The 25,600-nt window shown below is 65.0% G+C and overlaps 8 protein-coding genes across 8 annotated transcripts in view; 3 read left to right on the plus strand and 5 right to left on the minus strand.

Annotated features, from left to right (window-relative positions):
* Positions 1 to 1,350: 1,350 nt before the first annotated feature.
* EMIHUDRAFT_226857 (hypothetical protein) lies at positions 1,351 to 2,115 on the minus strand (the record flags this gene model as incomplete). The annotated part of the gene is made up of 1 exon (XM_005788393.1): positions 1,351 to 2,115. One exon carries the CDS (start codon positions 2,113 to 2,115, stop codon positions 1,351 to 1,353), a length of 765 nt encoding a protein of 254 aa, XP_005788450.1.
* Positions 2,116 to 2,209: 94 nt separating this feature from the next.
* Positions 2,210 to 3,388, minus strand: EMIHUDRAFT_440733 (hypothetical protein). The gene is made up of 2 exons (XM_005788394.1): positions 2,411 to 3,388; positions 2,210 to 2,339 (listed from the first exon to the last, which is right to left on the minus strand). Exon 1 carries the CDS (start codon positions 3,296 to 3,298, stop codon positions 2,840 to 2,842), a length of 459 nt encoding a protein of 152 aa, XP_005788451.1. The 5' UTR covers positions 3,299 to 3,388; the 3' UTR covers positions 2,210 to 2,339; positions 2,411 to 2,839.
* A 229-nt stretch (positions 3,389 to 3,617) lies between these two features.
* Positions 3,618 to 6,890, plus strand: EMIHUDRAFT_455177 (hypothetical protein). The gene is made up of 4 exons (XM_005788395.1): positions 3,618 to 4,094; positions 4,239 to 4,409; positions 5,341 to 5,853; positions 6,019 to 6,890. Exons 1-4 carry the CDS (start codon positions 4,083 to 4,085, stop codon positions 6,664 to 6,666), a joined length of 1,344 nt encoding a protein of 447 aa, XP_005788452.1. The 5' UTR covers positions 3,618 to 4,082; the 3' UTR covers positions 6,667 to 6,890.
* Positions 6,891 to 10,521: 3,631 nt separating this feature from the next.
* On the minus strand, positions 10,522 to 11,156 carry EMIHUDRAFT_440742 (hypothetical protein). Its single transcript, XM_005788396.1, has one exon. The coding sequence runs from the start codon at positions 10,761 to 10,763 to the stop codon at positions 10,551 to 10,553; it is 213 nt and encodes a 70-aa protein (XP_005788453.1). The 5' UTR covers positions 10,764 to 11,156; the 3' UTR covers positions 10,522 to 10,550.
* Positions 11,157 to 13,075: 1,919 nt separating this feature from the next.
* EMIHUDRAFT_440744 (hypothetical protein) lies at positions 13,076 to 15,885 on the plus strand. The gene is made up of 8 exons (XM_005788397.1): positions 13,076 to 13,295; positions 13,383 to 13,861; positions 13,996 to 14,080; positions 14,169 to 14,227; positions 14,298 to 14,490; positions 14,938 to 15,012; positions 15,106 to 15,224; positions 15,299 to 15,885. The coding sequence occupies exons 1-8, from the start codon at positions 13,182 to 13,184 to the stop codon at positions 15,669 to 15,671; spliced, it is 1,497 nt and encodes a 498-aa protein (XP_005788454.1). The 5' UTR covers positions 13,076 to 13,181; the 3' UTR covers positions 15,672 to 15,885.
* A 559-nt stretch (positions 15,886 to 16,444) lies between these two features.
* Positions 16,445 to 17,587, minus strand: EMIHUDRAFT_226865 (hypothetical protein; the record flags this gene model as incomplete). The annotated part of the gene is made up of 1 exon (XM_005788398.1): positions 16,445 to 17,587. The coding sequence occupies one exon, from the start codon at positions 17,585 to 17,587 to the stop codon at positions 16,445 to 16,447; it is 1,143 nt and encodes a 380-aa protein (XP_005788455.1).
* Positions 17,588 to 18,541: 954 nt separating this feature from the next.
* EMIHUDRAFT_423356 (hypothetical protein) lies at positions 18,542 to 19,772 on the minus strand. The gene is made up of 5 exons (XM_005788399.1): positions 19,750 to 19,772; positions 19,497 to 19,593; positions 19,324 to 19,416; positions 19,071 to 19,253; positions 18,542 to 18,965 (listed from the first exon to the last, which is right to left on the minus strand). Exons 4-5 carry the CDS (start codon positions 19,203 to 19,205, stop codon positions 18,597 to 18,599), a joined length of 504 nt encoding a protein of 167 aa, XP_005788456.1. The 5' UTR covers positions 19,206 to 19,253; positions 19,324 to 19,416; positions 19,497 to 19,593; positions 19,750 to 19,772; the 3' UTR covers positions 18,542 to 18,596.
* Positions 19,773 to 23,476: 3,704 nt separating this feature from the next.
* Positions 23,477 to 25,600, plus strand: part of EMIHUDRAFT_110469 (hypothetical protein) — a gene marked incomplete at both ends in the record, with an annotated part of 4,839 nt that continues 2,715 nt past the window's right edge. The window contains 3 exons of the mRNA XM_005788400.1: positions 23,477 to 24,278; positions 24,935 to 25,020; positions 25,082 to 25,158. Coding sequence (XP_005788457.1) covers positions 23,477 to 24,278; positions 24,935 to 25,020; positions 25,082 to 25,158 — 965 coding nt within the window. The remainder of the gene's footprint in view (positions 24,279 to 24,934; positions 25,021 to 25,081; positions 25,159 to 25,600) is intronic.

The raw sequence follows: 25,600 nt of genomic DNA on the forward strand, positions 1-25,600 counted from the left end.
GCATGCCTAGGCTGGCCGGTTCTTTTCGCGGTATCCGCGGCGGGATATGGCGGGATATGGCGGGATACCGGGAGATACCGGGAGATACCAGGAGATGCACGTGGATATGATGAGATACGGAGCCCCCACGATGTGTTCACGACAACGTCAGTGAAGCGTGAAACCGCAAATCGGACGGGAAAGGGCCTTCGCGCTTCGACCGGCCGTGATCTGCCGTGATCTGCTGAGCGCTCGATTCCCATGACTGGCGAGAGCTCGTCGTCATCGATGCAGCACAAAAAGTAATTCCGACCCACAGATGCATAAGAGCAAATCCGTTGGTTTTCTTTTTTCTTTTCATATGTTGCGTTCTTTCTTTCTTTCTACCCGCCTTGACTTCTTTTTCCGTCGCGTGTGTATACTGTCTGAGAGAGAGGCTAGTGCCATTTCACTCTGACACGCTAATCTTGAAAACGTCCAACGGAGCTCCGTGTTGCTCCCAGCGCCCTCCCCCGCGCTTCCTGCGGCCATGGCCGATGATCCTAGGAAAAGAGGTCATCTGGCTACCGCGAGAGCGACCCAACTCGTCGACATCGTCCGATGATGGTGCCTCAAAGTCAGCCTTCGGAGGCTATCGTGGGGTGGAGCCGGCAGTAGCCGTGACATGTGGTTCCACCACCCCTCATAGGCTTTGCCTCTGACCGCCACCGTTCCCAGGCTGCCTACTGGGATGGAAAGGAAGGCTCGGCGAGCGTATAGAAGCGTGCTCGACCTCGTCGTGGCAACCTGCACGGCAGCGCTGGCAGGCGCGATGAGCGTCGTGCCACCTGACCCGAGACAGGTCGCAGGCGTCGTACCGAGCGCGTCGAGACCGTGTCCTGATGTGGTCTGCACGGGTGAGTCACGTCGGCGTCAAAGGAGCGACGTGTGACCTGTCAGAGCTTGATCTCCGATCTCAGCGGCGTCGAGTCGTCTCCGGCGCGCAACAAATGTACCTCCCCAGGACGCGCAGAGGCAGCTGCGACCCCGCCGAGTAGACGGCGGCACACCGCGCCACCTGCTGTGTGCCGCCGTCTACTCGGCGAGGTCGCAGCTTCCACTGGAAGGCACCGAGAGGTACATTTTTCGCGCAATGGTCAAAATCAAGGTTTTGTAACCTGTTTTGTAACGCGGGCTGTGCCACAGTGAAATGGCACTAGCCAGAACGTGTCGGTACTAACACCAAAAAACTACTATGTCTTGCAGTGAAAAGTAATCCGAGCCGGCCCGCGGCCGCAATCTCAACGTTTCTAAACAGCACGTAGCCCGCAAGGCTCGAGCCGCAAGGTCACGCTACGCGCGTACGGGCAGCGCCTGCGCAGCAATGCCTCTTTACTGCGCCATGCGCTCGAGCGCAACGCAAGCCGGCTCCGCGTCGCGCACTGACTGCGCCATCCACTCGGCCGTGCTCGAGCCCGCCCCAGAGCAACCCCACCGCATCACGACGGACGACATCAGATGCACGAAGCTGCGGACCGACCTGCACGCGGCAGACCGCGCCTCAAGCGGAGCATCGTTCACCGAGGCGCGCACGCGCTCCGTCAGCGCCATCACCGCCGGACGCCACCACTCCTGCACATGCGCCTGGAGGTCCGACCCGCCTCCCCCAAGCCCCCCCTTCCGCTTGCCCGACTTGAAGACTGCGGCGTACGTCCATCCGCGCGCGTCGATGCCGAAGAGGTGCCCAAAGGGACAGCGCGCCTCCGTCGCAGCGAGGTCGGCAAGGCGTACAAGCCACTGCAGCATCTCGTCCAGCTGCTCAGTCGAAAAGTGGCGGCCGTTGTCCGTCACGAGGCTGCCGAATGTGACGATTGGGCCGAGCGCGAGCAGGTACGCCGCCCGCCACGTGGTCGTGGGCAGCTGCGACGGGAGCGCTACATGGCGCCGGAGGCCGCAGCGCTTCACCAAGAGGCCGCGCCACAGCTCGCTCTGCTCAGGCGCATCAATGCTTCGCCGCCACTCTTGGCACACCTCCCGCGACCTGAAGAGTTGGCGCGCGTCGCTGCAGTGGCCGTGCACGTGGAATATCAGGTCGGTCACGAGCAGGAGGGCGGGTGAGGACTGCACGTCTGGATTGGAGCGCGCAGCTTCGTTCATGAGTTCTGAGTCGCTCGCAGCGCGCGCCGGACAATTTTTGGGGGCGCGCCGCCAGGCGCGTCCCCACTTTTGTATCACAGCTGCGAGGGCCAACCAAGGGATTCGGCGCGTCAAGTTAACTTGACCGCTCGTTCGGGCTTTGGGCCGCAGGCCGGCGCGCAGCGCCACGCCGCCAGGCGTCCGCCGGAGGCCCGCCGGAGGCTCTTCCTGCGGCCACATTCTGGCAAGATTCCGCCGCGCTCAGGCGCCCAGAGGATGCGTGCGCTGCGCTCAAACGTCGCGATTTGGCAATAGGCGCTCGAGCCGGCGCACAGCGGACGGGTGCGCCGCGCAGGGGGGGTCGGAGGGGTGCGAGAGGGGGCGTGGGTCAGGCGCGCACCGGCCGGCTCCGGGAGCGGCCGTCACGTCGAGGAGGGGGGCTGTCGGCGGCTCGAGCGGCGAGGCGTGCCACTCTGCTTCGCCGCCGACAGCCCCTCTTCCGAGCCGGCGCGTGGCGACGAGCCGCGGCCAGTGTCGCTGGTTCCTTTGGCGGCGCAGCGTTTATCCCCCCCACCCGCGCCCGCCCGCCCGACCGCCCGCCCGCCCTCAGGCCTTGCCCCTTCGCAGGCGCGGGAGCGCTCGCCGGCGAGCACCTCCTACCTCTCCTCGCCCGGCTGCTCCCTTGCCCCGTCGCCCGCCGCGCCCTCGCCCGGCCTCAAGAGCTTGGCGGCCTTTGTCCGCCAGCTCAAGGCGTGGGACGAGGCGTGCGCCGACGGCCGCTCGTCGTGCTGGTTCGAGACGGAGGGCGACCTCCCGCGGCTGGCCGGGGAGGCGCTGCTGGCCGAGGCGGCCGCGACGGGCGCGAGGCGGATCGCCTTTGACGCCGTCGCGGCGCGTCTCGAGGCGACCGCGGCGCCGCCGCCGCCTCTCGGCACCGCCTTGGCCGCGTGGCCCACGGGATGGGGCATCGAGGAGGGCAACTTCTGCGGGCTGGCGCACTGGGCTGTGGAGGTGTGGCACGCGGCCGGGTCGGTCGACGCGAGCCGGTGGCAGGTCGAGGCTGACGGAGGGCGCCTCTTCTTTGTGCGGGTCGCGGAAAAGGCCGCATAATCGCGCTCTCCGCCGAGGCCCGCCTCGGCGACGGCGCTCGCCGCGCCGCAGCAGCAGTAGCAGCAGCAGCAGCAGCACGTGATTCTTGACACATGATTACACTACACAGTCCTCCCTTCGGTTGTCGTTTCGACCCTGTTTTTTTCTTCTATCGCAGCGCACTCGCATCTGTGAGCCTAGCGCAGCGCGAACTCGCCGTCTGAGCCTAGCGCAGCGCGAACTCGCTCTGAGCCTAGCGCAGCGCCTCGGAAAACACCATTTTGGCTCGCCAACAAGCCCTCCGCGCCCCCACACCGTTAGGATAATACTTTTTTTTTGTGGTGTTGGGATACCCATCACTGAGCCGACAATGCTACGGGTAGCCCCAGGGTGGCGCCCACCCCCATGCCCTCGGGCACTTGCCTGCGCCCTCGCGCACTAGCCCACGCCCTGCCCCGCAAGATCTCACTCCATCCCGGCCTGTGGCATACCTCGGCACCCCCTTGCACGGAATCTGAGCGTGAGGGAATCTGAGTGTGAGGGAATCTGAGCGTGAGGGAACCTGGGCAGTGCCGCGTAGTGCGGCGTGCGCGGACGTGCGCGGACGTGCGCGGACGTGCGCGGGCGTGCGCGGGCGTGCGCGGGCGTGCGCGGGCGTGCGCGGGGCGTGCGCGCACGTGCGCGCACGTGCGCGCACGTGCGCGGGCGTAGTGCCGCGTGCGCGCACGTGCGCGGGCGTGCGCGCGCGTGCGCGGCGTGCGCGGGCGTGCGCGCGCGTGCGCGGCGTGCGCGGGCGTGCGCGCGCGTGCGCGGCGTGCGCGGGCAGGGCGCAGGCAAGTGCCTGAGGGTATGGGGGTGGGCGCCACCCTGGGGCTACCCATAGCATCGTCGGCTCAGTGATGGGTATCCTTGTGTGTGCCAGTCCCGCCAGTCCGCGCCCTTGTCGTGCCAGCGTGCTGGAGAGATCGGGGGGCGCGGTAGAGCGATTCACAGCTTGACGGCGGTTCCGCCTCTCCCGAGCTGACCCGAGCTGACCCGAGCTGACCTCAGAGTAGGCCGACAGCTCGACGACAGTCCGTGTCCGCGACTCGGCGGGCGATGAGTGGCGCGACTTGGTCAATTTCCCGTACGGCGAGGAGGGCAACATGGTCGAGTTTGCAGGCACGGTTTCTTCTTTCAAGTCGGTGCTCGCCCTCTCGACGCTCGGCCGCGAGACGCAGGCGCTGGTGCGACGATATCTCCCCATCTCTCCCCGAATCCCCCCATATCTCCCCCCGCGAGACGCAGGCGCTGGTGCGGCTGGACGCGACGACGGGCGCGGAGCTCGAGACGATTGCCTACGACCCTAAAAGCAACACGGCGGGCATTCTTCTCGACGACGACACCAAGGAGGTGCGCGGGGCGGGCCGAGAGTGCCCGAGAGCAGCCGAGAGGCAGCCGAGACCAGCCGAGACCAGCCGAGGCCGCCGTGATCAGCCGAGATCCGCCGAGATCAGCCGAGATCAGCCGAGATCAGCCGAGATCAGCCGAGATCAGCCGCATCCTCTCCTCCACCAAAGAGGTGCGATGAGGCGGACGACGAGACAAGCCTCCCCTCCCTCCGCCGCCTCCCTCTCCGCCTCTGCAAGGTGCGCGCCGTCTCCTTCAACTACGCGCGCACCGAGCGGCGCTTCTTCGACAAGGAGCTCGAGGCCGACTTCAGGGCGCTCGAGGCGGCGGCGCCCGCCGGTGCCGAGGTCAGCATCGCGTCGCGCACCCGTGACGAGCAGACGTGGCTCGTGGCACCTAGAAGCGAGAGAGCGGCGTCGGCTGTTTTCTGCCCATTGCAGGACGGCGCAGGTGTCACCGCGCTGATGCTCGCCGCTGGCCAGGGCCACAAGCGGATGGTCAACTTGCTGCTGCAGCGCGGCGCAGAGATCGACTTGCAGGACAGCAGCGGCGGCACCGCGCTGATGTGCGCCGCTGCCCACAACCACCCCGCCGTCGTCCTCCGCTTGCTTCGGGCGGGCGCGGATACAGGACGGGACCCGGAGGGGTCTGGGGAGTGGAGCACGTGGTGGGGTCTTTCTTTTCGGCGATTTTTTTTTTCGGGCGGGCAAGATGCGAATTTTTTCTTTTTTACCCCGCGTCGTCGGATGTTGCCCGCCCATGTCCAAGGAGGTCAGCGTCATGTCTGCTCCCGGCAGCCTGCTGCTCGAGAGCATTCTCTCGGAGGACGAACAGTGCCTGGTTCTGCGCTGGCTGTCGGCACGGCACCTCACGCTCGTCTCGCAGGCGAGCAAGCGCTTCCGCATCCTATGCACGAGCGTCGCCGACGCGGCCATCATCGAGATGCGGGTCGGCGACGTGCCGGTGCCACACCTGGAAACCACCTTCCATCGGCTCGCGCGCTTGTGCGGCGTTCGCTTTGCGCCCGCAGTCTTCTACTCTGCGGCCATTCGCACAGCCTGTGACTTCAAGACCGATATCAGTATCGAGATTGCTGCGATCGAGAAGCTGCACGTGCTCGTGGGCGATCAGCCGCTTGTCGACTCGTATCCTGAAGATGATCCTGGGCGGCACTTTGAGTTTGGAGAATGCGGCACGGAATGGATGAAGCATGCCATAACGCACACGGAGCATAGTCGCAGAAAGCACATCAAGCACAAGGACGTGGACGCTGCGATGCAGGTCTTCCTGCGCACACTCCCAATGCGAGCCGATGCGTTACTGCCTGACGAGGAGGAGGACGACGATGACGATTGCGACTTCAAGAACAAGGACGACGGCGACGATGATGATGACGACGACGACGACGACGATATCGGCAGTATCGGCGTGGCCATCGGGCCACAGTGCGGCGAGCTGTACCTCAGGCTTTCAGGCCTGCTGCCATTTTGCTCAGACGGAGAATTCACGCGAGAATGGTACAAGACCGCAGCTGACTTCTTTCAAGAGCTCGAATCGGACTTCCCGTGGAACGGAGCGTACTGGCTTGCTTTGACTCGCGAGGACGCGATCGCCTATGCCATCCTTCACGGCTACCTTGATGGCTTACAACCCGCATCTTTTGCGAGCAAAATGGAGTCGTTTGCGAGCGAAGTGGCGGAGGCTGACCCGGCAAACCTGCCGGCGGGCAAGGCGCTGATCTTAGCGGTCGCCGAGCGAGTCAGCACTACGCTGCAGCCATGTGCCAACCCCGTGTGCTGCCACCAGGCTTGTGACTGCCGACTGGCGAACCCCCATGATGCTTATGCTGGGGGTCGTTGGAATGGCGGACCCCCATGGTTTCATAATCAGGAGCGAGGGGACTACGATGCCACAGCGCTCGAAACCCTGGGGGGCACCTGCCTGCCCTGCGTGGGCGGCTGCCCATCCGCGCGCTTCCTCCGCGAGGCCAACCGGCGCGTCCGCCAGTGGATACGCGAGGGTACACGCCACCCGGAGCGGACCCTCGCCAAGATCGACTTCAAGCTCGAGACCGGCGTCGCTAAGTGGTACTGAGGCCAAGCATCCAATGGCCAGTGTGCGCTGACGGCTTGATGACGAGCCTCGCCTCGCGACCGGCGACTGTACTTGCTCTCACGACGCGTGCCACTCGCGCAAGTACCACTGTGCCGTGACCACACTGCGTGCCGTGACCTGTGCCTCTCGCCTCTCTCTTCGGGTGGCTAACCTAACCTAGGGGAGAGGGGCTGCTTGCTTACTGTTCAAAAAGTAACAATACAGGGTGCGCGAGGGGGTCGCCGTTGCCGCGCCGCAGCGTACTTGGTCTCATCCCAGCCAATCAGCACCTAGCGGCGATCGTCGCTGACCGCCAAAACCTTTCCTTTCGCACTTGCGTGGGACACCTACCGCGCACTTAACCTCCCATACCCCCCTGCGCGAACAGCACCACGAGACTTGCACGAAAGAGAGACTAAAAACCATGATTGGGTCCTCCCGCTGCTCAAATCGCTGGCGCCCGCCCGCCTCAGCAAGCGCGGGCAAGCGGCGATCGAAACAGAACAGTCACCGGCGCCTGGAGGTGCGCTCGCCCTGGCCAACAAGAGCGTACTTGTTGAGAGCGTCCGCAATGGGGCACTCGTCGAAGGCCCATGCACCTGACAGCTTCTTCTTCTGGATCTCCTTCTTCTGGATCTCCTGAAACCCTTTGACCTGCTTGTGGATATCTGCCGTTGGCCAGTAGATCGTGATTTTGCCGTTGCCGACGGACTTGATCACGCCGGTCGCCGAATGCTTGTTGACTACCATAGCCCCCTCTACCCAGCCCGCCGGCAAGGTCGTCTGGATGGCCTATGAACAGCCAGCGGGGGGTGAGAGATATTCGGATCGGCGTGTCCTCCTTCTCCTCCACCTCGTCCGCCGCCTCCTGCGGCTGCTGCTGTGGGCTCGGCTGCTGCTGCGGCTGCTGCGGTGGCTTCGGGGCCGTCCTCGCCCGCTTGGCGACGGGCTTCGCCGTCGCCGCCGCCGCTGCCTCCGCCTCCGCCGCTGCCGCTGCCTCCGCCACCTCCTCTGCGCGCAGCAGAGCACCTTGCTCGCCCTCGTATTGCCACACCGTGCCGTTGGGCTCCTTCAGGCGCACCATCCGCTCCGCGCCTTTGTCGCCCTCGTAGAGCCCAACGGCACCGTCGGCACGCACCACGCGCACCACCCGCTCCGAGCCGCGCTTACCCTCGTAGTGGTACACCTTGCCGTTGGCAAACTCCTCGCGCACCCACTGCTCACTGTCTCCGTAGTAGCGAACCGTGCCACTCCTCGAGCAATGCGATCGCAGGAGTGGGCCAGACAAACTTGTGCCGTGCCGCAGCCTCCACTCGCAGCAGTCGCCCTTCTCTGAAACTGTGACAAAGATGTAGAGCTCGGGGCACACGCTCCTGAGCCACTCGAAGTGGTTGGCGCTGGCTTGGCGGCTGCTCGCGTACTTGCGCAGAGTCACCTCACTGAGCGTCACCGACTCAGTGACGGAAGCACCGGCAGAGCGGTTCATGAGCAACTCTATCGCAAAGGGTAGGACCACGACGCTCTGCCCACGGACTTGCCTAATTAGAAAACCGCGCGTGACACGCTTTGAGCCAACGATTCGCGGACCTGTACATGTACATGTGCGTGTAAGGTCGCCGAGCCTGTCGAGCGAGCCGCTGTTGAGCACCATCGCGATGCTGTCCATGCGCGCATGCTTCAAGCAGTCGCTGCCCTGCCTCCACCAACGCAATGCCCTCCCCTCCGCAACCGATCTCGGCGTGAAACGCTTTGAGCTGGAGTGGTGGCGCAAGCTCGGCGGCGACTCCCTTGAGCCGGTCCTCGCGAGCGGCGCCGTCGCCCTCCTCGACGCGCAGTGGATAATCAGCCACGCCGAGGCGGGCGGCGTCCTCAACCACCGCCAGGCACTGCCCGAAGAGGCCTTCCTCTCCCTCGCCGACCTCGTCAAGGCGACCGGCGATTTTGACCTTGCCGTCGCCGCGCTCTCCTCCCCGTGGCTGACCAAGGACCACCCCGACCCGCGCGGAGCCAACCTCACCCGTGTCGCGAGGGCGCTCAAGGCCCTGCTCTCGCATCCTCGCATCACGCGGCTCGGCGTCTTTTGGGACTTCGGCTCGCTGCACCAGCACCCCGACCCCCCCAACGGCGTCATGCGCAGCGAGGAGCAGAACGCGCTCTTCAAGCAGGGGCTGGGCTGCCTCGGCACGCTCTACTCCCACCCCCACACGACCGTGCTGCGGCTTACCTCCTTCCCGGACGGCCACAAGGCTGAGGACCAGCCCGAGGGCACCAACGTGGCCGAGTACTTTGACCGCGGCTGGTGCTTCACGGAGCAGAGCTGTGCGAGCCTGACAAAGTCCGGCCTCCTCTCGCTCGACCTCGGCAAGATGCGCGACGGCAAGGAGTACGACTACGGCCGCCTCCGAGCGGACTGGGGCCAGCACGGCGGCCGGCGCCCTCCGCTGCTGCCGTCTGCCTTCGCGGTGGAGCTGGAGAAGAAGAGCTTCACCAACGGCAAGGACGACAAGCCGCTCGTGAAGCAGCTGTACGAGGCCGCCTTCGAGGAGCAGTTTGGCAAGGCGACGGAGCTGAGCTACGACATGCTCGGCTGGGGCGACGCGGAGGCGGCGCAGCTGGCGGAGGTCCTCGCGAGCGGGGCAGCACCGCGGCTCGAGACGCTCTCTTTTTTCGGCAACAAGATTGGCGACGAGGGCTGCAAGGCGCTGGCCGCCGCCCTCGGCAAGGAGGGGGCAGCGCCGCGGCTCGAGAAGCTCAATCTCGTCGGCAACAGGATCGGCGAGGAGGGCTGCAAGGCGCTGTCCGCCGCCCTCAAGGAGGGGGCCGCCCCGAGCTTGAAGGCGCGAGACACCCCCTCGCCCCCCCCCCCCCGCCCAATGCTCATCGCGCCTCCTTTCGCGTGCAGACGCTAGAGGTGGACAACAAGGAGCAGCCTGAGCTGAAGGCCGTGTGCGAGGAGCGCGGCATCACGCTCTAGGCCTCTCGCTCGACGCAAAGCTCTGCGGTGGAGCGCGGCCACAGCCGCAGGGAGAGGGATCCCCTTTGCCACCACTCGGATCCCCTCGCGGCCACCTCGGAGCGCTCGGTGCTGGGATGGGTGGCGCGCCGCGAAAGGTGTGTGGCGGGGCCGCTGTTCATTAGATGAGGGCGTGCCGCTCCTGTGCGTGACCGGTATCGTCGTCGAGTATCGATGTCTGTGCATATGCCGAGCTCCCGCATGAGCAGCAGCTGTGGAGTCGATACGAAAGGACAGCATGGCGGCGACACCGCAAGCGCGTTCGGTCGCGCTCGCCCCGAGGCCGCCGCCGCCGTCGGTGCAGCGTTCGTGCCTGACTGAACTGCTGGGCTCGCGCTTTGCCCATTGCACAGCGGTGGGTTGACGTGGCTACTGCCAGCCCGCGGCTTGTTCATCGGCGGGCTCGGGGCAGCATGCTTCGCGACCAATGCGTGCCCACGCTGGCTCTGCCCTCTCCGCAGCATCGTTGCGACGTTGGCGCCCACACCTCTTCCCGCGCACTCAACTTATCGTGCTCTACCCTGGTACTTGCGGCTCAACCTGATCGATGCGGCTGGACTGGCCACGTCCAGCGTGCATGCAGCGCGATCTCGCGTTACCGATGGCGCGCTGCACATCCGGGCTGCTTGCTTCCGCCGGCGCCGGCCCCGCCGCCGGCCGTGCCACTGTGCACGCAAGAGTTGGCGGGTGCCATGGGTATACTTTAATTCTTTTTGTACTTTAGTCTTTAAAGATTAAACCAAACCCTCTCCTCAAAAACATATTCCTGCATCCCCTGGTGGGGGCGGCCTGTTCCGAAAGAAAGAAACAAAAAACGATTGTACTTCAGAGAGTACACACCGAGACCTTGACCTGCACGCAGACCGACTGCCTACACCCCCTCGCCGACCGCCTCCTGCTCCTCCGCCACGGCAGCAGGGAGCACCGCGGCGGGCGCAGCAGCCGCTGGCGAGGTGGGCGTGTCGGGTGCAGACGTCGACGCGGCCAGTGCGGCGGCGGGCGCGGCGGCGGGCGCGGCGGCCTTGACGGGCAGCGACGCCTCCGAGCCCCGGCTCGAGAGCTGCGTCTTGTGGAGCGACACCATCGACGAGGAGCGCGAGGAGCCGCCGCCAGCAGTGCTGGCGCGACCCCACAGTGGGGCACCCCGCGCCAAGTCACAGACGCGGTCGGACCTGGCCGGCCGCCCGACGCGTCTCGCCTCGGGATCGGCGTCGTCGCGCCCGACGGAAAGGGCGTCTCGATCGGCGCCAGGCCGGGGAAGCCGTACGAGGGCCTTGCGCTGCCTGCCGAGTGGCGCAGAGGCGGATGGCGGCGGCGCGCGATTCACGCCTGGGGGGCTCTCCCGGTCTGCCGGGCTGGATTTGCTGTTTCACTGGGAACTGCCCCCCTTGCGAGTACACACTTACTCGTGTCAGGCTTGCGGCAGTGTCCCATTCGAGCGTGTCGTGTTTTTGCTACTGTTGCGGCCTAAAGTCTGTGCAGGTTGCGGAGGACACGATCCCGGCGTGAACACGACTAACTGACGGATCCGCTCCTGACAGTCGCACGCGCCGCGCTGCGGCGCGTGCGGCTGTCTTTGTTTGAAGTAAAAAGTCGAATCAGAGCGCCGTCGGCGTTGTCCTCCATTTTCCTCCCACGGACCGCCCGTCTGGCACCGCTCCGGGACGCACGCCGGCGAAGCATCATCAAGCTGCTTTACGGCCCCAGCATTGCCTTCCCAGGCTTAGCTAGACTGAAAGATATTGTGCACATGGTTAGTCTCTACAATATATACACTGACATTGAACCTCCCAGAGCTCGTCCCGGTCCGTCACGGCCATCCTCGGCCTCCGGAGGGCCCCCGGCCGCGGCGCGGTGCGGCGGCGTCACAAATCCGACCACAGAGCACCGGGACGCGGTCGGGCGATCTGAGGCCCGACTAGGCGTATGCATTGCCTATACAGGGCTATCACCTGGACCTATCAACAGGCGCCTGCGGCGCCGTGGTCAGGAGCTGCTGTTCACACTTGCACAGACTTTGATACGGCACAGTAACTCAGCCAAAAAATATTTTTTTCTCAGCCTCTGAAAAAAAATTTTGGGTGGCCGAGTTTTCGCAGGTTACCTTGGTTACCAGGTTACTTTTTCATTAGATATGTATAAATACTAAGAAATAAATACTGGTTTCGGGCTGTTGTTGCAGACAGAAAAGCGCTTGCGCTTCGGCGGTAGTGATCTAATCACCCGAATACCACGTTTCGGATCGCTCCTCATCGCAAACCCTGTCAGCAGTTCACCTACGGGTATGTTCGTAAGAGCTACATACACTGAAAAACAATCTCTCTCTCTCTCTCTCTGAAAAACACTACGGCGCGCATGCGCGCAAGGTCTGCTAGTGACATAAAGGGCAGAAAGTGGGTCGGTTGTTTTTAATCTGGCTGCGCCACGAGCACGACGCTCCGGCTCCGGTGGTTTGCCTGTGTTAGTGCTAGCACGCGCCAGTCCGCACCTGTGTCCTGTGTCGAGCCTGTCCCTCTGTGTGACATACAAATTCTTTTCCGACATGGTATTTGCGATGGTGTTTTTTACACATCACAAATTTACGTTTTTTTTTCTTTTAACTTTCTCCCTCTCTTTTCCCTGGATACTCTTGTTTGGGTGGTTCGGCCTTTTTTTTCCCTCCCTCCCTCCCTCCCTTGGGGGCCCCCCCCTTTTTTTTTTTTTTTCCCCCGGGCCCCCTCTTTTTTCCAAGCTTTTTCCTTTTTCCCCCTTTTTCCCCCTTTCTCCTCTCCTCTAAACCTTTCCTTTTTTAATTCCCTCCCAAAATTTTTTTTTTTCCCTGGGGGGGGGGGGGGCGGGGTTTATTTTTTTTCCCCCCCCCCGCCCCCCTTGGGGGTCAAGGCCCCCCCCCCCCCCCCGCCGACCGCGATTTCTTTTCCTTGTCCTTTTCGCTTCTTGTTTTTAAAACTCCGTTTCTGGCTATGTTCTTTTTTCTGCCAGTGCGCGCCAGTCCCTTGCCCAGTGTTGTGCAAGGGAGTTCCTTCTAAAACTCTTTTGTTTTTAAAACCCCGCTCCTCGCTCCATATGTTTCTTTACACACGCACCCCTTTGGGGTTACAGCCCCCCCCCCCCCGCCCACGATTTCTTTTCCTTGTTCCGTTCGGTTCTTGTTTTTAAAACCCCGCTTGTCCCCCTGCATATGTCGTCTGATGTGTCACTGTGTGCGTCACATCAGTCTTGATAGCAAGCACGGTCGATCCGTCAAAGCGATACACTCGTTCCTATCACGTTGGAGGGCTGGCACAGAGAGCGACAAGAAGGCGTCCGCACAGCAAGCCGCTCGGTCGATCACGTTGCTCGCTCGATGCCGGCGTAAGGGATATGTTCTTTTTTCTGCGCGATATAAGCGCGCCGCCTCCCTGTTTGACCGCCTCTCTCCACCCGCCTCCCGCCTCACCACCACATCCGTTCCGCTAGCTCCCTGTCTTGAGCGGCACCTCCGCGGCACTCGCTGCGGCGGCGGATGCTCTATGCCAACAAGCAGGACGTTGAGGCGGACCTCCGCGTCCAGCTGCTGGCGATCCGTGAGCGAGAGCTCCGCTTCTACACGGCAAACTGCCGGACCATCGGCACGCAGGTGCCGCCTGCCTTCTCGCCCCTCGCTGCGCCCATCGCCCGCTGTGGAGCGGGCCTCACCCTCGTCGCTGTTCGCGCGCCTGCCCAGGCGTCCGTGTTTGCCGGCTTTGCGTTCGTCTGCTTCGAATACGGAGTGCGGTTCGAGGGGCGCGAGGTGGTGGGTCAACTCGACGACGCGCCCTCCCAGCCGCCTGCGGCGCCCTCCCAGCCCTACGCGCCGCCGTCCCCTCCGCCGCCGCCCGGCTTTCTGGCCGAGGCGTCGGCGACACCAGAGGCGCTGCGGGTGCTGTTTGTGCTGTGCGCGACGGCGGCGATGACGCTCAACCTGGGGGCGATGTTCTTTGCAAACTGCCTCGCCCTCTTCGGCCCGGGCCTCGCGCTGCGTGGCGACGGCGTCGAGGCGATGGACCGGGCGGTGGACGGACTCGCTCTCGAGTACCGACTCGTCTTCCTCGCCTTCTTCCTCGGCACCCTCTCCTTCCTCGCGATCGCCTTCATCTACTCGCTGATGCAAGGAGACATCATCCTTTCCGTTTTTTTCATTTGGGGGGTGCTTTACCGGGTCGGGGACCCGCCCCCCCCCCCCCCCCCCCCCGCGCCGTCGAGCGGCATCAAGGGACTCGTCAGTGATCAAGCATATCGGAGTGGCAGGCACACCCTCCCCTACCCCACGGTACCCGAAACCACCCTCCCAATGGCAGGCACACCCTCCGCGCCTTCAAGCGGCTCTACAAGCGCTTCCGGCTCCCTCCCGCCCTCGCCCACTCTGGCAACTTCAACGCGCAGGACCGAGATCGCCCGAGATCACCCGAGATCGCCCGAGATCACCCGAGGTCGCCCGCCACCGCCCTCTCACCCGCGCGGCCTCCCTCAGGACGGGTCACGCATGGTGGACCCGCTCGTGCAGGAGGCGCAGGTGGCGGCGCTCTCGCGGCGCGCACCAGCGGCTCGAGAAGCTCTGGACTCGTGCGTCGGAGTGATCTGAGGCCTCCTCCGCCAACAGGCACGCACAGTGGCTCGAGAAGCTCGCGCAGCGCAAGCGGTGCCTCGACTGGCCGCTGCGGCAGTATCTCTACCTCCGCCTCTTCTTTGACGACTTTGTCGGCGTGTCGGCGGAGGTCTTCGAGCTGCGCTACCGCGGCCACGCCACCGCGCCGCGCGGCGCGGGCGACGCGATGACGAGCAAGGTCCTGCAGGCGAACCCGTTGGGCCGAGGGCGGGGAGGGACACGTCCACGACACGTCCACTACACGTCCACGACACGTCCACCATATGCCCACGACACGCCCACGACACGCCCACGACACGCCCACGACACGCCCACGACACGCCCACGACACGCCCACGACACGCCCACGACACGCCCACGACACGTCCACGACACGCCCACGACACGCCCACGACACGCCCACGACACGCCCACGACACGCCCACGACACGCCCACGACACGCCCACGACACGCCCACGACACGCCCACGACACGCCCACGACACGCCCACGACACGCCCACGACACGCCCACGACACGCCCACGACACGCCCACGACACGCCCACGACACGCCCCCCAAGCGCTCGAGCTCAACAACAACAATAGCAGTCAGAGTGGTCCTACTCCTAATCGTGAGAATGGTAATCACCAAAGGCGATCGAGCTCAACCGCTGCTCCGAGGGCGCCGCCGTCGACTACTCGCCGCACGTGCAGCGAGCGCTGAGCCAGGCGAGCCTTAGCAGAGCCTCAGCGTTTTGCGGGGTCGTCCACTCACTCACCCACCCCTCAGCGTACCTCAGCAGTGTACCGTGCTCAGCCCAGGCGAGCGGAGGCGACGCCGACGACGCGGGCGGAGGCGGTGGTGGCGGTGGTGGCGGCGGCGGCGCGCCGCGCGCCGCCAGGGCGGGCGGGGCGGGCGCGCGGCGCAAGCTGCCGATGCGGCGCGTCCCGGGCGAGGAGAGGCGGCGTCCTCTCTCGGAGCATTCCTCGGAAGCTTCCCGGAGCCTTCCTGTAGGCGCCAGCCGAGCGAGGAGGGCCGGCGGGGCCTGCTCGGCGGCGGCGACGTGCCGAGCGACGCGTACCGGCAGAGCAGCTTGAGTAGCGCATACCCTCCGACCGAGCTCTCGCTGCTGGGGGGAGGGGGCGCCGCCGGCAGCCAGGACGGCGGGGGCAGCAGCTCGCAGCACGCAGCCTGCAGCGCCGGGCGTTGGCCGGGCGGGTGCGCGACCGGCCCGCACCAGGCCGGCTGCTTCTCGCCCTCCCAGCTCCTCTCGACCGAGTCGCCGACGGCGTCGGAGGAGGACAGCGTCAAGCCCAGCCGGCCGCGGAGGTGGGACATGGGAGGGTGGCTGGTGGAGCGCGGGGAGCAGCTGCTCCAGAAACTGTGATCGAATCGTAGTATTGGGATTTGGGTAATGTGTGTGGACTTGTCACTTGAGCCTCTATGATTAGTAGCCCGTGGTTGCGCAGCGCTCTCGGAGAGGCGAGTGTGGGCGACTGACTGTCTGGATAGCCCCAGCCCACTCCGCGTGAACTCTCGAGGGATCTCGAGTTGCGGAGCTCCCAGCTCCTCGAACTCGAACTCTGTTCACACCGAGCGGGGCGCTCCTGCAATAGCTGATCGGCACACGAGAGCCATATGCCGCGCGTGCTCTCGCTGGCTGCTCTGCTGGGCATTGTCTACCTCACCAAACCCTCCAGGAACTCCTTTGTGCGCGCGCTTCGCGTGTGGCTCCGCAAGCGCAACGGGGTGCTTGGCGAGACCCTCGCACGGGGGGCGCTTGCGGTTGACGCGCTCTCCGGACCGAGCAATCTCGTACAGGACTTCACCTTCTTTACAGTTGTCCAGCTGAAACCCACGGCTGAGGAATCCGCCCTGGCGACGCTGTTCGAGAATGACGATTTCTTTGGAGCTGTCGGCGTAGCTGGCCACTGGATCGGCGTTCGGGTGCCATCGGAGACGAATGGCCGGCCCAGCGCACCGAAGGTCTTCTATCTGGGTTCCGCGCTCGACTAGCGTCTTTTGTCGCGTTTTGTACCTGTTTGTTTTTCTATAGTCAGTGTCACTGGAGTCAGTGCACAGTGGTCAGACGAGAGAAGAGAGAAGAGAGCGCCCGAGAGCTCACACAGACTCGCACACGCTGACGCAGGGCGCTTGCGATCATCGCACTGGCATTGTCACCGTGAGCCTTCGCCTCTTCTTGTCGAACCTGCAGCTGGCTCGCCCCGAGTCGACGGTGCGCGGCAGCTCGAGCTTGAGCTCGTACAGGCCGTCAACCCTCAGGACCGCAGAGGTGTCACTCAGCCGCGCGTCGAGCCCGGCCGCACAGTCCAGCCTGGGAAGCTCCACTCGCAGCTTCAGCGTTCCCTCCACTTCCTCGATGGAGTGATCCGGCACCTCCGGCGGTGCGTCAATCGAGCCCACGACTTGGACCAGCGGCCCGGCCGCCTGCCCCGCTCCACCGCCCGCAGCGGCCGTCCGCACCGCCGCCCTCGGCGCGGTGGCACCCCCAGGCAGCCGCAGACCGCTCCCGTCCCCCGTCGCCTCGTCTCGCGGCTCGTTTGCTGCGCCCGAAGCCGCTTCGATGCCGCCGCTGCCGCCGCCCAGCCCCATGGCACGCTTGAGAGAGGCAAGGTCCGCAACGGCGCCTTTCCCCTTGCCCGCCGCGCCGTCGAGCCCTCCCAACTGCTGCAATACATTCTCGAGCCCCGCAGCCAGTTCATCGTTCTTGCCAGAGTGGCCCTCCGCCGAGTCGCTTCGCGCGTCCACAAAGGCGACCGCCTGGCCAACATATGGAGTGCGGCTTGGAGGCAGCGAGCGGAATCCGGGCGCAAGCGGATGGCCACCAGGCAGCAGCTGCTTCTGGCCTAGGACCTCCTTGACGCAGTCAACAGCGAGCGCCGCCAGCTCCTCACGAAAGCCCTCCTCGCGCAGCGCGCGCGCCGTCACCTCGGTTGCCACCACCACATCACACACTGAGCCCCGCTCCTCAGCTGCGCCGGCCACGCTCAGCACTGCACCCCGGGGCACTCCAACCGCGAGCGGAACGGAGCCATCCGACGTCGACGAAGGTGGCTTCACTGCAGGATGCGAGCAGATGTTGATCCACAGTGGCGTGCGAGCTTTGCCAGTCGCCGCTCGCACGCAGAAGCCAGCCTCTGGAACCCGCCGTTGGTTGGGTGCGGATGCGCTGGCGAGCTGCTCCTTGACAAACTTGTCGTACTCCGCCGGATCTGACTGTGATAGCTCCTCCAGGAACTCCCACATGTGCATCGCATTAGCGGGGAGCCCGGTCGGAGGCATGTGTGTCCCTCGCAGCGTCGCCGCGCGTTGCGGGGCCCGTCCGAGTCGGTTTCACCGTCTCTCTGTTTCACCCTCGGAGAGAACCCGGCAGGCACACGAGGGAGCGCAGGTCCGTCTGACCAATGGGACCACGACTGGAGTGCTAGTCTTCGCCGGAATTCCGGCGGGCACCCTCCCCGGTCAGGACGGGTCCCCCCCAGGACGACGGCGCTAGGCATTCTAGCCACTTGCACGCCCCCCCTCGCGCCAAAACACCATCATGTCGCCCTAAAGGGCGACAGCTAGCAGTTTCTTGCCGCCGTGTCTGGGCAGGGGCGCGCCCCGCGAGCCTGACTGTTCTTCACCTTCCTACCTACCTACCTGCCCCGCACACAGCGGGTCCCCAAGGGTGAATCTCTCTGTGGCATGGAGGTCTGCGACCCCCGGGCGGGGCCCCGACCGAGCGAAATTCATATCACTCACTAGCTGACGTCGATCGAGAGGGAACCCACTGCCCCCGCTCCTGTGCCGCGGCGGCTGGCTTGGACTGCCGGGCGTGGAAGAACCTAGCGCGGAAGGAGCAGGATGCCTTCGCCCTTCCGGGCGAGCGGGCTGGACAGCGAGGCCGTGTGGGCTGGCTGGGATGGGGCCTGGGTGAGCTTGAGTCTGAAGGCCAGGAGGTAGTCGGGCGCATCTAGGCACTGTGGTGGAGAGAGGGGGGGGGGGGGGTGTAGTCTCGTGTCTGCATGGATGTGTGCATGACATGCGCATGTGCATGCATTCTTGTGACATGTCCATGACCATGTGCATGTGCATGTGCATGTGGAGATGTGTGGCATGTGGTGTGCACACACACCACATGCCACACATATACGGCTTTATGTGCATCTCCATGGGGCTTCGTGGTGAGCATTACCTTGTCAAGGTTGTCATTCAGCAGCAGCATGTCGATTGTTTGCTTTGAAAATTGGAACAGTATGTAATCAACCATGCGCATGCCTACCACCTATACCCCTTACTTACTACTGACTTACGACGCCACCTCCCACACGCGCACGTACTCCATGCTGGCGCGGTCTAGCTCCCCATTCTTCCGGAAGCGGTTGATGTCCTTGGCACCGCCGAGCGACACGCCGGAGCCGAACGCCAGGTTGAAGATGAGGAACATCGGGTTCCTCGGGTCGTCAAACGGAGCCCAGAGCCCGTCCCCGAACTCGCCGCCCCACCATCTCCCATTGTGAATCCGCATCCGCACCTGCCCGCCCCCGTTCCACGCCTCGGCGACAGGCCTCTCGTTGACGAACCACGCGATCTTGTTTGGCATCTTCACCCAGCGGTAGTCGTTGTAGCCGTGTGGGTCGTACGTGCCGTCGGCGTAGGCGCCCTCGTTGTAGGACACCTGCGACGGGCGGGGAGAGCGGCGTGTGTCCTGGGTGTGTCGGGGTCGGGCCGGCGAGAGGGGAGCTGTCGATGAGCGGGGGAGGGCGTCTCGGAGAGAGCTCGCCCAGGCTTGCTTGTTTGCCCTCGCCGCGGCAAAGTCGCCCGGGACGGAGTGGTAGGAGTGGAGGGTGAAGGCGGGCCTCATCGCGTCTCCCACTCCGTCCTTCCACTTTGACCACTGCGTCGACGTCGTCCACATCTCGGTGATCTCCGACTCGCCGCAAAAGGGCCACCCTCGCGAGCCGACCTGCGGGCGGAGGGGGTCCGGCCTCGGGGTTCAGGGGTCGCCTCTACCACCACTACCCTCGCGAGCCGACCTGCGTGCCGAGCGCCCAAAAGGCGCTCCACGAGTAGTCGTTCCGGTCCGCGAGCTTGACCCGCGCCTCGACCACGCCGTGCAGGACCTCCACCTATAGAGATGCGACGCACTCACCTCAACCCAGACGAGTCCCGCGCCCCCGACCGCGCCGTGCAGGTGACACACACACACCTTGTCCTTTGTGTTGATGCGGCCCGAGAAGAAGCCTGTCGGATGGCGGGCGGCGCTCCGCTCGCAGATGGATCGGCCCGCCGGCTCCGTGCTGTACCTGCATGCAAAACATTGTGGGCGTGCGCAGTGGGGTGCAGGCCTCGCCACAAGGGCTAGCGGCGATCGAAGGCTATCCAGCCGCATCTCCTCGCCCTGTAACGCCCCAGCAGGTTGAGACAGGTTGAGAGCACAGGGGGGCAGTCTGCCGCGCGCCTCAGCTCGTCGGCGTTGCACCTGAAGGTGCGCAGAGGTGCGCGGGTGAGGTGCGGTGGAGCTGAGAGGGGGAGTCTCACTTGGGGCGGCTCCTCTCCGGCGCAAGGCGGGCGGGTGGGCGTTCCAGGCAAGTGGCGGGCTAAGGGGGAGAGGCAAGCGTGACGCTCGAGCGTCGCGCCTGGCGCCCTGTGCGCTTGTGCGCGACGAGTCGTAGTAGAGCTTGAGGTGCACCTGAGCTCGGCGGATCTCGGCGGATCTCGGCGGATCTCGGGAGGAGTCTGCTGCACAGCTTCAGCGGCACACCTTCCCTCCCGACACCTCCACCCCGTCGCGCACGTAGAACTGCTCCTGCGGGCCGTGTGCGGGGCGAGAGGAGTCGGGCGGGAGGAGGCGAGAGGAGTCGGGCGCGCGCACTCGGCTGGTCGGGCCGTGACACAGCCGCGTGCGTGGTGTGTGCGTGGTGTGTGGGCGGTGGTGTGGGCGGTGGTGTGACTGCCGTGGTGATTCACGGTGAGGGTGGCTGTGACAGCGGCCGTCATCAAGCCCACCCGAGACTCTGTGACGCGGCATATGACGCGGCATATGACGCGGCATATGACGCGGCATATGACGCGGCATATGACGCGGCGCGCGCCTCGTCGCCATCGCCGCGAATCCCGTCGTTCCGCACCTCGACGTTCCACTTTGCCTCGTCGAGGTAGCCTACTCTCGGCGGACCTCGGCTCTGGCCTGTGGCGATCTCGGGGAGATGCTCCACGCTCTGCTCGTCGGGTGAGCCCGACTCGAAGCCGTCCTCGTACTTGAGCCGGCAGCGACGGCCGTACGAGAGACACGGGTCGAGGAACTCGGGCGGCGGCGGCGGCGGAAGCGGCGGCGGCGGCGCTGTCGGTGGCAGCCGCGGAGGCGCGGGCGGCGGCGGCGGCACTGCAGGCGGCGTCGGCGGCGATGGCGGTGCCGGCGGCCCTCTCGGCGGCGCCGGCGGCGATGGCGGCGGCGGAGGCAGCGGGGCGGGACGCTCCTTGCAGACACGGGATCACAGCGGGCCGGGGTATCGGTTAGTGTTGGGTCAGGGGCCGGGTCGAGGGGCCGGGTCCGAGGGTTAGGGGTTGAAGACACACCTTGGTCAGGCAGAGGACCGGGTGCATCAGCGGCACGGCCGACGTGATCTCCGCGCGGTGCAGCTCGCCTAGGGCCACAGGTCAGGGTCAGGGCCAGGGCCAGGGTGGCAGGGTGACGTGATCTCCGCGCGTGCAGCTCGCACAGCGAGTGCGACCGCTCCGGCCGCCGCTCGTGTACGTGTGGTGCTCGATTGCCACACAGGCGAGGCGCGAGGCGCAGCGCTCCTTGCACGCCTCCACGGACGTGTCGTAGACGTCGTCGAAGGAGCCCTCCCCGCCTGAAGCGGTGCGACATGCTCCGCTCGACTTGCCGCCACCGGGCCCGGCCCAGACGAAGGACGGGACCAGCTTTGCTGCCGCAGCGGCGCCGGCTGGAGCGCAGGCGCCACACTCAACGGGGAACTCCGTGCCTGCAATTCGCTGGCACGCCTCCGCCTCGCCCATCCCGCGGTTCGCGCGCAACCACTCGATACGCGCACCGCACGTGAAGCTGCCGCCGCGGTTGGTCGCGTATCGCCGGAGTGCGGCGCCCGTGCAGGTTGGGCCGCAGGGCGCGCGCGCGACGTGACAGAGGGTCGCGAGGAGAAGCAAGCGGCGGTCCGAGCATCTCTCCATTTTGGCTCAGACGAATGTGCAGCCGGACAGATCGCGACAACACGTCCGCACACATGCAAAACAAGACCACTCCGCAAAACTGTGAACAGCGCCTCAGCAATCACGAAACTCGATCCTCCAGGGCCTCTCTCTTGGCCTGTATAGGAATTCCTATACTTTTCCGGCAAACAAAAAGGAAAACAGAGGGTCCCCAGCACTTTGCGTTTCCGGAAATTTCCAGGGAAAACAGAGGGTGTTTGGAGCTCCATTAGGGTGCCCACAGGACCCAAAAGAAAATAGCTTTCCGGCTCAAAAAGGGACGCACGAGAGGCAAATCTGATGTTGGCCAGTTCCAATAGGAGCGAGGCCTCTTCCGTTGGGGGACCGAGTTCATAGGAAACGAGGGTTTCCCATTGTGTCCCGCTCCAGCGCGAGCGTGACACCGCACTTGGCGCCGAGCGCCCGCGGCTCAGACCTTGTGCAGGCCACCCCTCGGTGACCACGCCGGTCCGGACCGATGGCGCTCGGTGTGGAGCAAGCAAGACCCCCCCCCCCACTGGCGGACTGACCTGCAGGGAGGACGGTGTGTACCACTGACTGACTGGCGGACTGACCTGCAGGGAGGACGGTGTGTACCACTGACTGGCTGCGGACTGACCTGCAGGTTGATGACGTCGTCGAGGAGCTGGGGAGATACAGATATGGGGAGATATGGGGAGATATGACCTGCAGGTTGATGACGTCGTCGAGGAGCTGGGGAGATACAGATATGGGGAGATATGGGGAGATATGACCTGCAGGTTGATGACGTCGTCGAGGAGCTGGGGAGATACAGATATGGGGAGATATGGGGAGATATGACCTGCAGGTTGATGACGTCGTCGAGGAGCTGGGGAGATACAGATATGGGGAGATATGGGGAGATATGACCTGCAGGTTGATGACGTCGTCGAGGAGCTGGAACGCCAGCCCGAGGGCGAGGAAGTAGTCGCCGAGGGCAGCCTCCTGCGTCGACCACTCCTTCGTCTCAGTGACGGAGTGAGTGTGTGTGAGTGATTGTGTGTGGGCTGCTCCGAGGGGGCCCTCTGTGCGATCCGACGGGTAGGGGGGTTGTGCCCGGGCGGTGTCCGGTGTGGAGTCCCCTTCTGATCCCGCCTGGGATGTTGGGTGTGAGGTTGTGGCGGCTTCGATCCCAAGGGGGGGAGCTGATCCCACTCAATAACCAACTCTCAGGGGCAGTAGGTGGGCGAGCTTCAGGCACGCTCATCTCGATCGTCAAGACGTCGCTACGCGCGGTCTTCCGCGGGGGGAGCTGCGTCGACGGGTGCGGGACCGCGGCGCAGCCAGTGCCGCGGCGAGGCCTCCGGCTGTTTGCGGCGGGCGGCTTGCTGCTCGCTGCATGGCGAAAAACTCGTCTCGCTACACGCCAAGGGCTTATGCTCTGGCGAGACGTGAGGCGCATGCGCCCAGGAGGGGAGGGGGCATGTGTAACGACACTGCTAGAGATGCCTTTCGGGGCCCAGAGATAAAACTTCTGTGATGCCATGCGTGACCTAGTAGTGTCCCCAGCTATGGGCGTGTCCACGTTGGAGCCAGGTGTGGTGTGGGCGCGAGAATAGCTCCGCCGTTCATGGAGGCAACCGATGCGAGTCGACTGGTGTGTGTCGTCGTGGTTTCGTATCAAGAATACTCACTCACACACTGACGGAGTGACTGAGAGAGGGACGCTTTCAGCAGTCGCCAACCACGGCCTCCTGCGCGCATTCACTCCTCGACCAAGCAACCGGCTAATTCACTAACTTCAGTGCCGAGGGCGGCGGCTTCCTGCAGAGGCTTTTTTGTCTCAGGCGCCGTGCCCAATCTTACCTTCGCGCTGGCAGGTGGGGGCTTGAGCCAAAACTCAGGCTGCGGACCCCGTGTTGCATGTCTGACTGTCACTGTGCGATTTCGGGGTTGTGCGTTGATGTGAACAGCGCCTTTTTGCCCGCCGGTGAGTCGGAACCACAGTGTAGATTCATGTCTGTGCTTCTGCTGCATGCGTGGCAGCTCACCGCCCCTTTGGCCGGAGCGGAGCTCGCGAATCGGTCGGCGACGCCTCCGGTTCGAGCGCTAGTATACCGGGGGGGCGACGCGGCGGCGGCGGCGGCGGCGGCGGCGGCGGCGCGAGAGGGCAGCGCTAGCATACACCAGATGCGATCCCTGCAGCAGGCACAGGCACCGTACTGGCTAGCGCCGGTCCAAACTGGCCCGCGAGAGCCGCAGTGGCTGGCTCCGGCCAAGCAAGGGGCTTGCAGGACGGCCGGCGGCAACCAAGGGTCGTACATCGAGAAGTGGGGCGTCACGGAGAGCAAGTGCGGGGAGGAGTGCGTGACTACTTATTCGCATGAGTGCGTGGTGCGCGCCGCGGCAGGCCCTCTCTCCGCCTCGGCCGCGCGCGCGCGCGAGTCGCCTCTCCCTGCCGCGGGCATACAGGCGTGGGAATTCACGGAGGTCAAGCCGAAGCAGTGGGTGTGCGAGCTGCACAAGGACCCAGTCAAGTCGGTGTACCCGATCCCGACCTCGCGCTGCTACATCATCTTCGCCCACAAGTCCTCCTTCGGAGGCGCCCTCTCGATGCCCATGCAAGCGGCAGCCCCCGCCGCCGCGGCGGTGGTCCCCACGCCTCAGCCGACGACCAGGCCAAAGGGCAGGCCAAAGGGATACGTCGAGCGGCCGCCGCCGCCGCCTCCCCAGCCGCCGCCGCCGCCGCAGCCGCCAAACCCGCCGCCGCCGCTTCCTCCCCCGCCGCCCAACCCCTGCCTTCTGCTGGTTGGCCCTGGTGCGGACCTGAGGGCGACCTCTTCTGCCTCGGGCAGCACACCTCGCCCTCTGCTCCCCATGCTGTGACGGTGTGCTGTGTGTGAGCAGGGGTGCCTGCACCTGAGGAACGCAGACCTGCGATACGCCGACCTCTCCAAGGCGAGATGGAGCCGAGATCGACCCGAGATGTACCCGAGATCGACCCCTCAAACAGCGCACAACACAACACACCGACCTCTCAGGCACTCCTCGACGGCCTCGACATCTCCGGCGCTAACTTCGCCGGCGACCTTGACCCGCGCCCACCCCGCCCCCCCCCCCCCCCCTCCTCCTCCCGTGCCCTTGACGAGAGCCGGAGACCTGTTACCCGTTGAAAGAGCCGAGAGGAGCCGAGAGGGGCCGAGGTTAGGCGCGATGCTCGACAACACTGATTGGACCGGCGCGACCATCAACCATGTGGACTTCACCGGCGCTTCCTAGACACTTCCTAGACACTTCCTAGACCATCAACCATGCGGACTTCACCGGCGCTTCCTAGACACTTCCTAGACACTTCCTAGACCATCAACCATGCGGACTTCACCGGCGCGCGGCTCTCGCAGTTTGGACACACTCAGGGAAGGGAAAGGGGGGGGGGGGTGACTGAGTCCGGCCGCTGGCCTGCTGCCTCCCCAGGGGCTTCGATGCAGATGATCAACATGCGGAGCATCCGCGGCGCTAAGCCGATGGGAGTCAACGTCACTTTCGACAGGGCGATCATAGTTCGTAGTTTAATTAGCAGTTCATTAGCAGTTAATTATCAGTCAACGTCCTTCTCAAAAGGCGATCATGAGGGACGCCTCCATCACCGACTCCGACTTCCCGTACGCCTCCTTCGACGGCGCACAGCTGACCGGCATGTGCGCCTCGACACTTCCTAGACACCCCCTAGACACTTCCTTCGACGGCGCACAGCTGACCGGCATGTGCGCACATGCACATGCGCATGTGCCCGAGATGCACCACAGCCTCCCTCCCCGCCCCCTCCCTCCCCGCCGCCTCCCTCCCCGCCCCCTCCCTCCCCGCCCCCTCCCTCCCCGCCCCCTCCCTCCCGGCCCCCTCCCTCCCCGCCCCCTCCCTCCCGGCCCCTTCCCTCTGGGGAGCTTGCGCCACCGGTAGAGCCACCCGTAGAGCCACCCTCTCGTAGAGCCACCTCCAGAGGCGCCCGTGCCCTGTGCACGACACAGGCGCGTCGAGGACATGCAGATGCCGTTCTCGACCTTCCGAGGCGCGGCCTTGCCCATGGGTAAGGGGCGGGGGGGGGGGGGGTCGTCAATGAGTCTCAGAAGCGGACGAGCCATC

Source organism: Emiliania huxleyi, assembly GCF_000372725.1.
Source record: "Emiliania huxleyi CCMP1516 chromosome Unknown EMIHUscaffold_135, whole genome shotgun sequence".
Lineage (NCBI taxonomy): Eukaryota > Haptophyta > Isochrysidales > Noelaerhabdaceae > Emiliania > Emiliania huxleyi.

Bases quoted from the DNA above. Each gene is read 5' to 3' on its own strand.
- EMIHUDRAFT_440744 (XM_005788397.1), top strand. From the start codon at position 13,182: ATGCTCTATGCCAACAAGCAGGACGTTGAGGCGGACCTCCGCGTCCAG. The intron at 14,228-14,297 runs GCGCGCACCAGC...CTCCGCCAACAG, and splicing joins CAGGTGGCGGCGCTCTCGCG to GCACGCACAGTGGCTCGAGA. The intron at 15,013-15,105 runs GCGAGCCTTAGC...TGCTCAGCCCAG, and splicing joins TGCAGCGAGCGCTGAGCCAG to GCGAGCGGAGGCGACGCCGA.
- EMIHUDRAFT_440742 (XM_005788396.1), bottom strand. From the start codon at position 10,763: ATGGTGTCGCTCCACAAGACGCAGCTCTCGAGCCGGGGCTCGGAGGCG.
- EMIHUDRAFT_455177 (XM_005788395.1), top strand. The intron at 4,410-5,340 runs GTGCGACGATAT...CCCATGTCCAAG, and splicing joins GCCGCGAGACGCAGGCGCTG to GAGGTCAGCGTCATGTCTGC. The intron at 5,854-6,018 runs GTCTTCCTGCGC...ATCGGGCCACAG, and splicing joins ACGTGGACGCTGCGATGCAG to TGCGGCGAGCTGTACCTCAG.
- EMIHUDRAFT_423356 (XM_005788399.1), bottom strand. From the start codon at position 19,205: ATGTGGACGACGTCGACGCAGTGGTCAAAGTGGAAGGACGGAGTGGGA. The intron at 18,966-19,070 runs GCGAGCTCTCTC...CGCCCGTCGCAG, and splicing joins GGGCAAACAAGCAAGCCTGG to GTGTCCTACAACGAGGGCGC.
- EMIHUDRAFT_440733 (XM_005788394.1), bottom strand. From the start codon at position 3,298: ATGTGTCAAGAATCACGTGCTGCTGCTGCTGCTGCTACTGCTGCTGCG.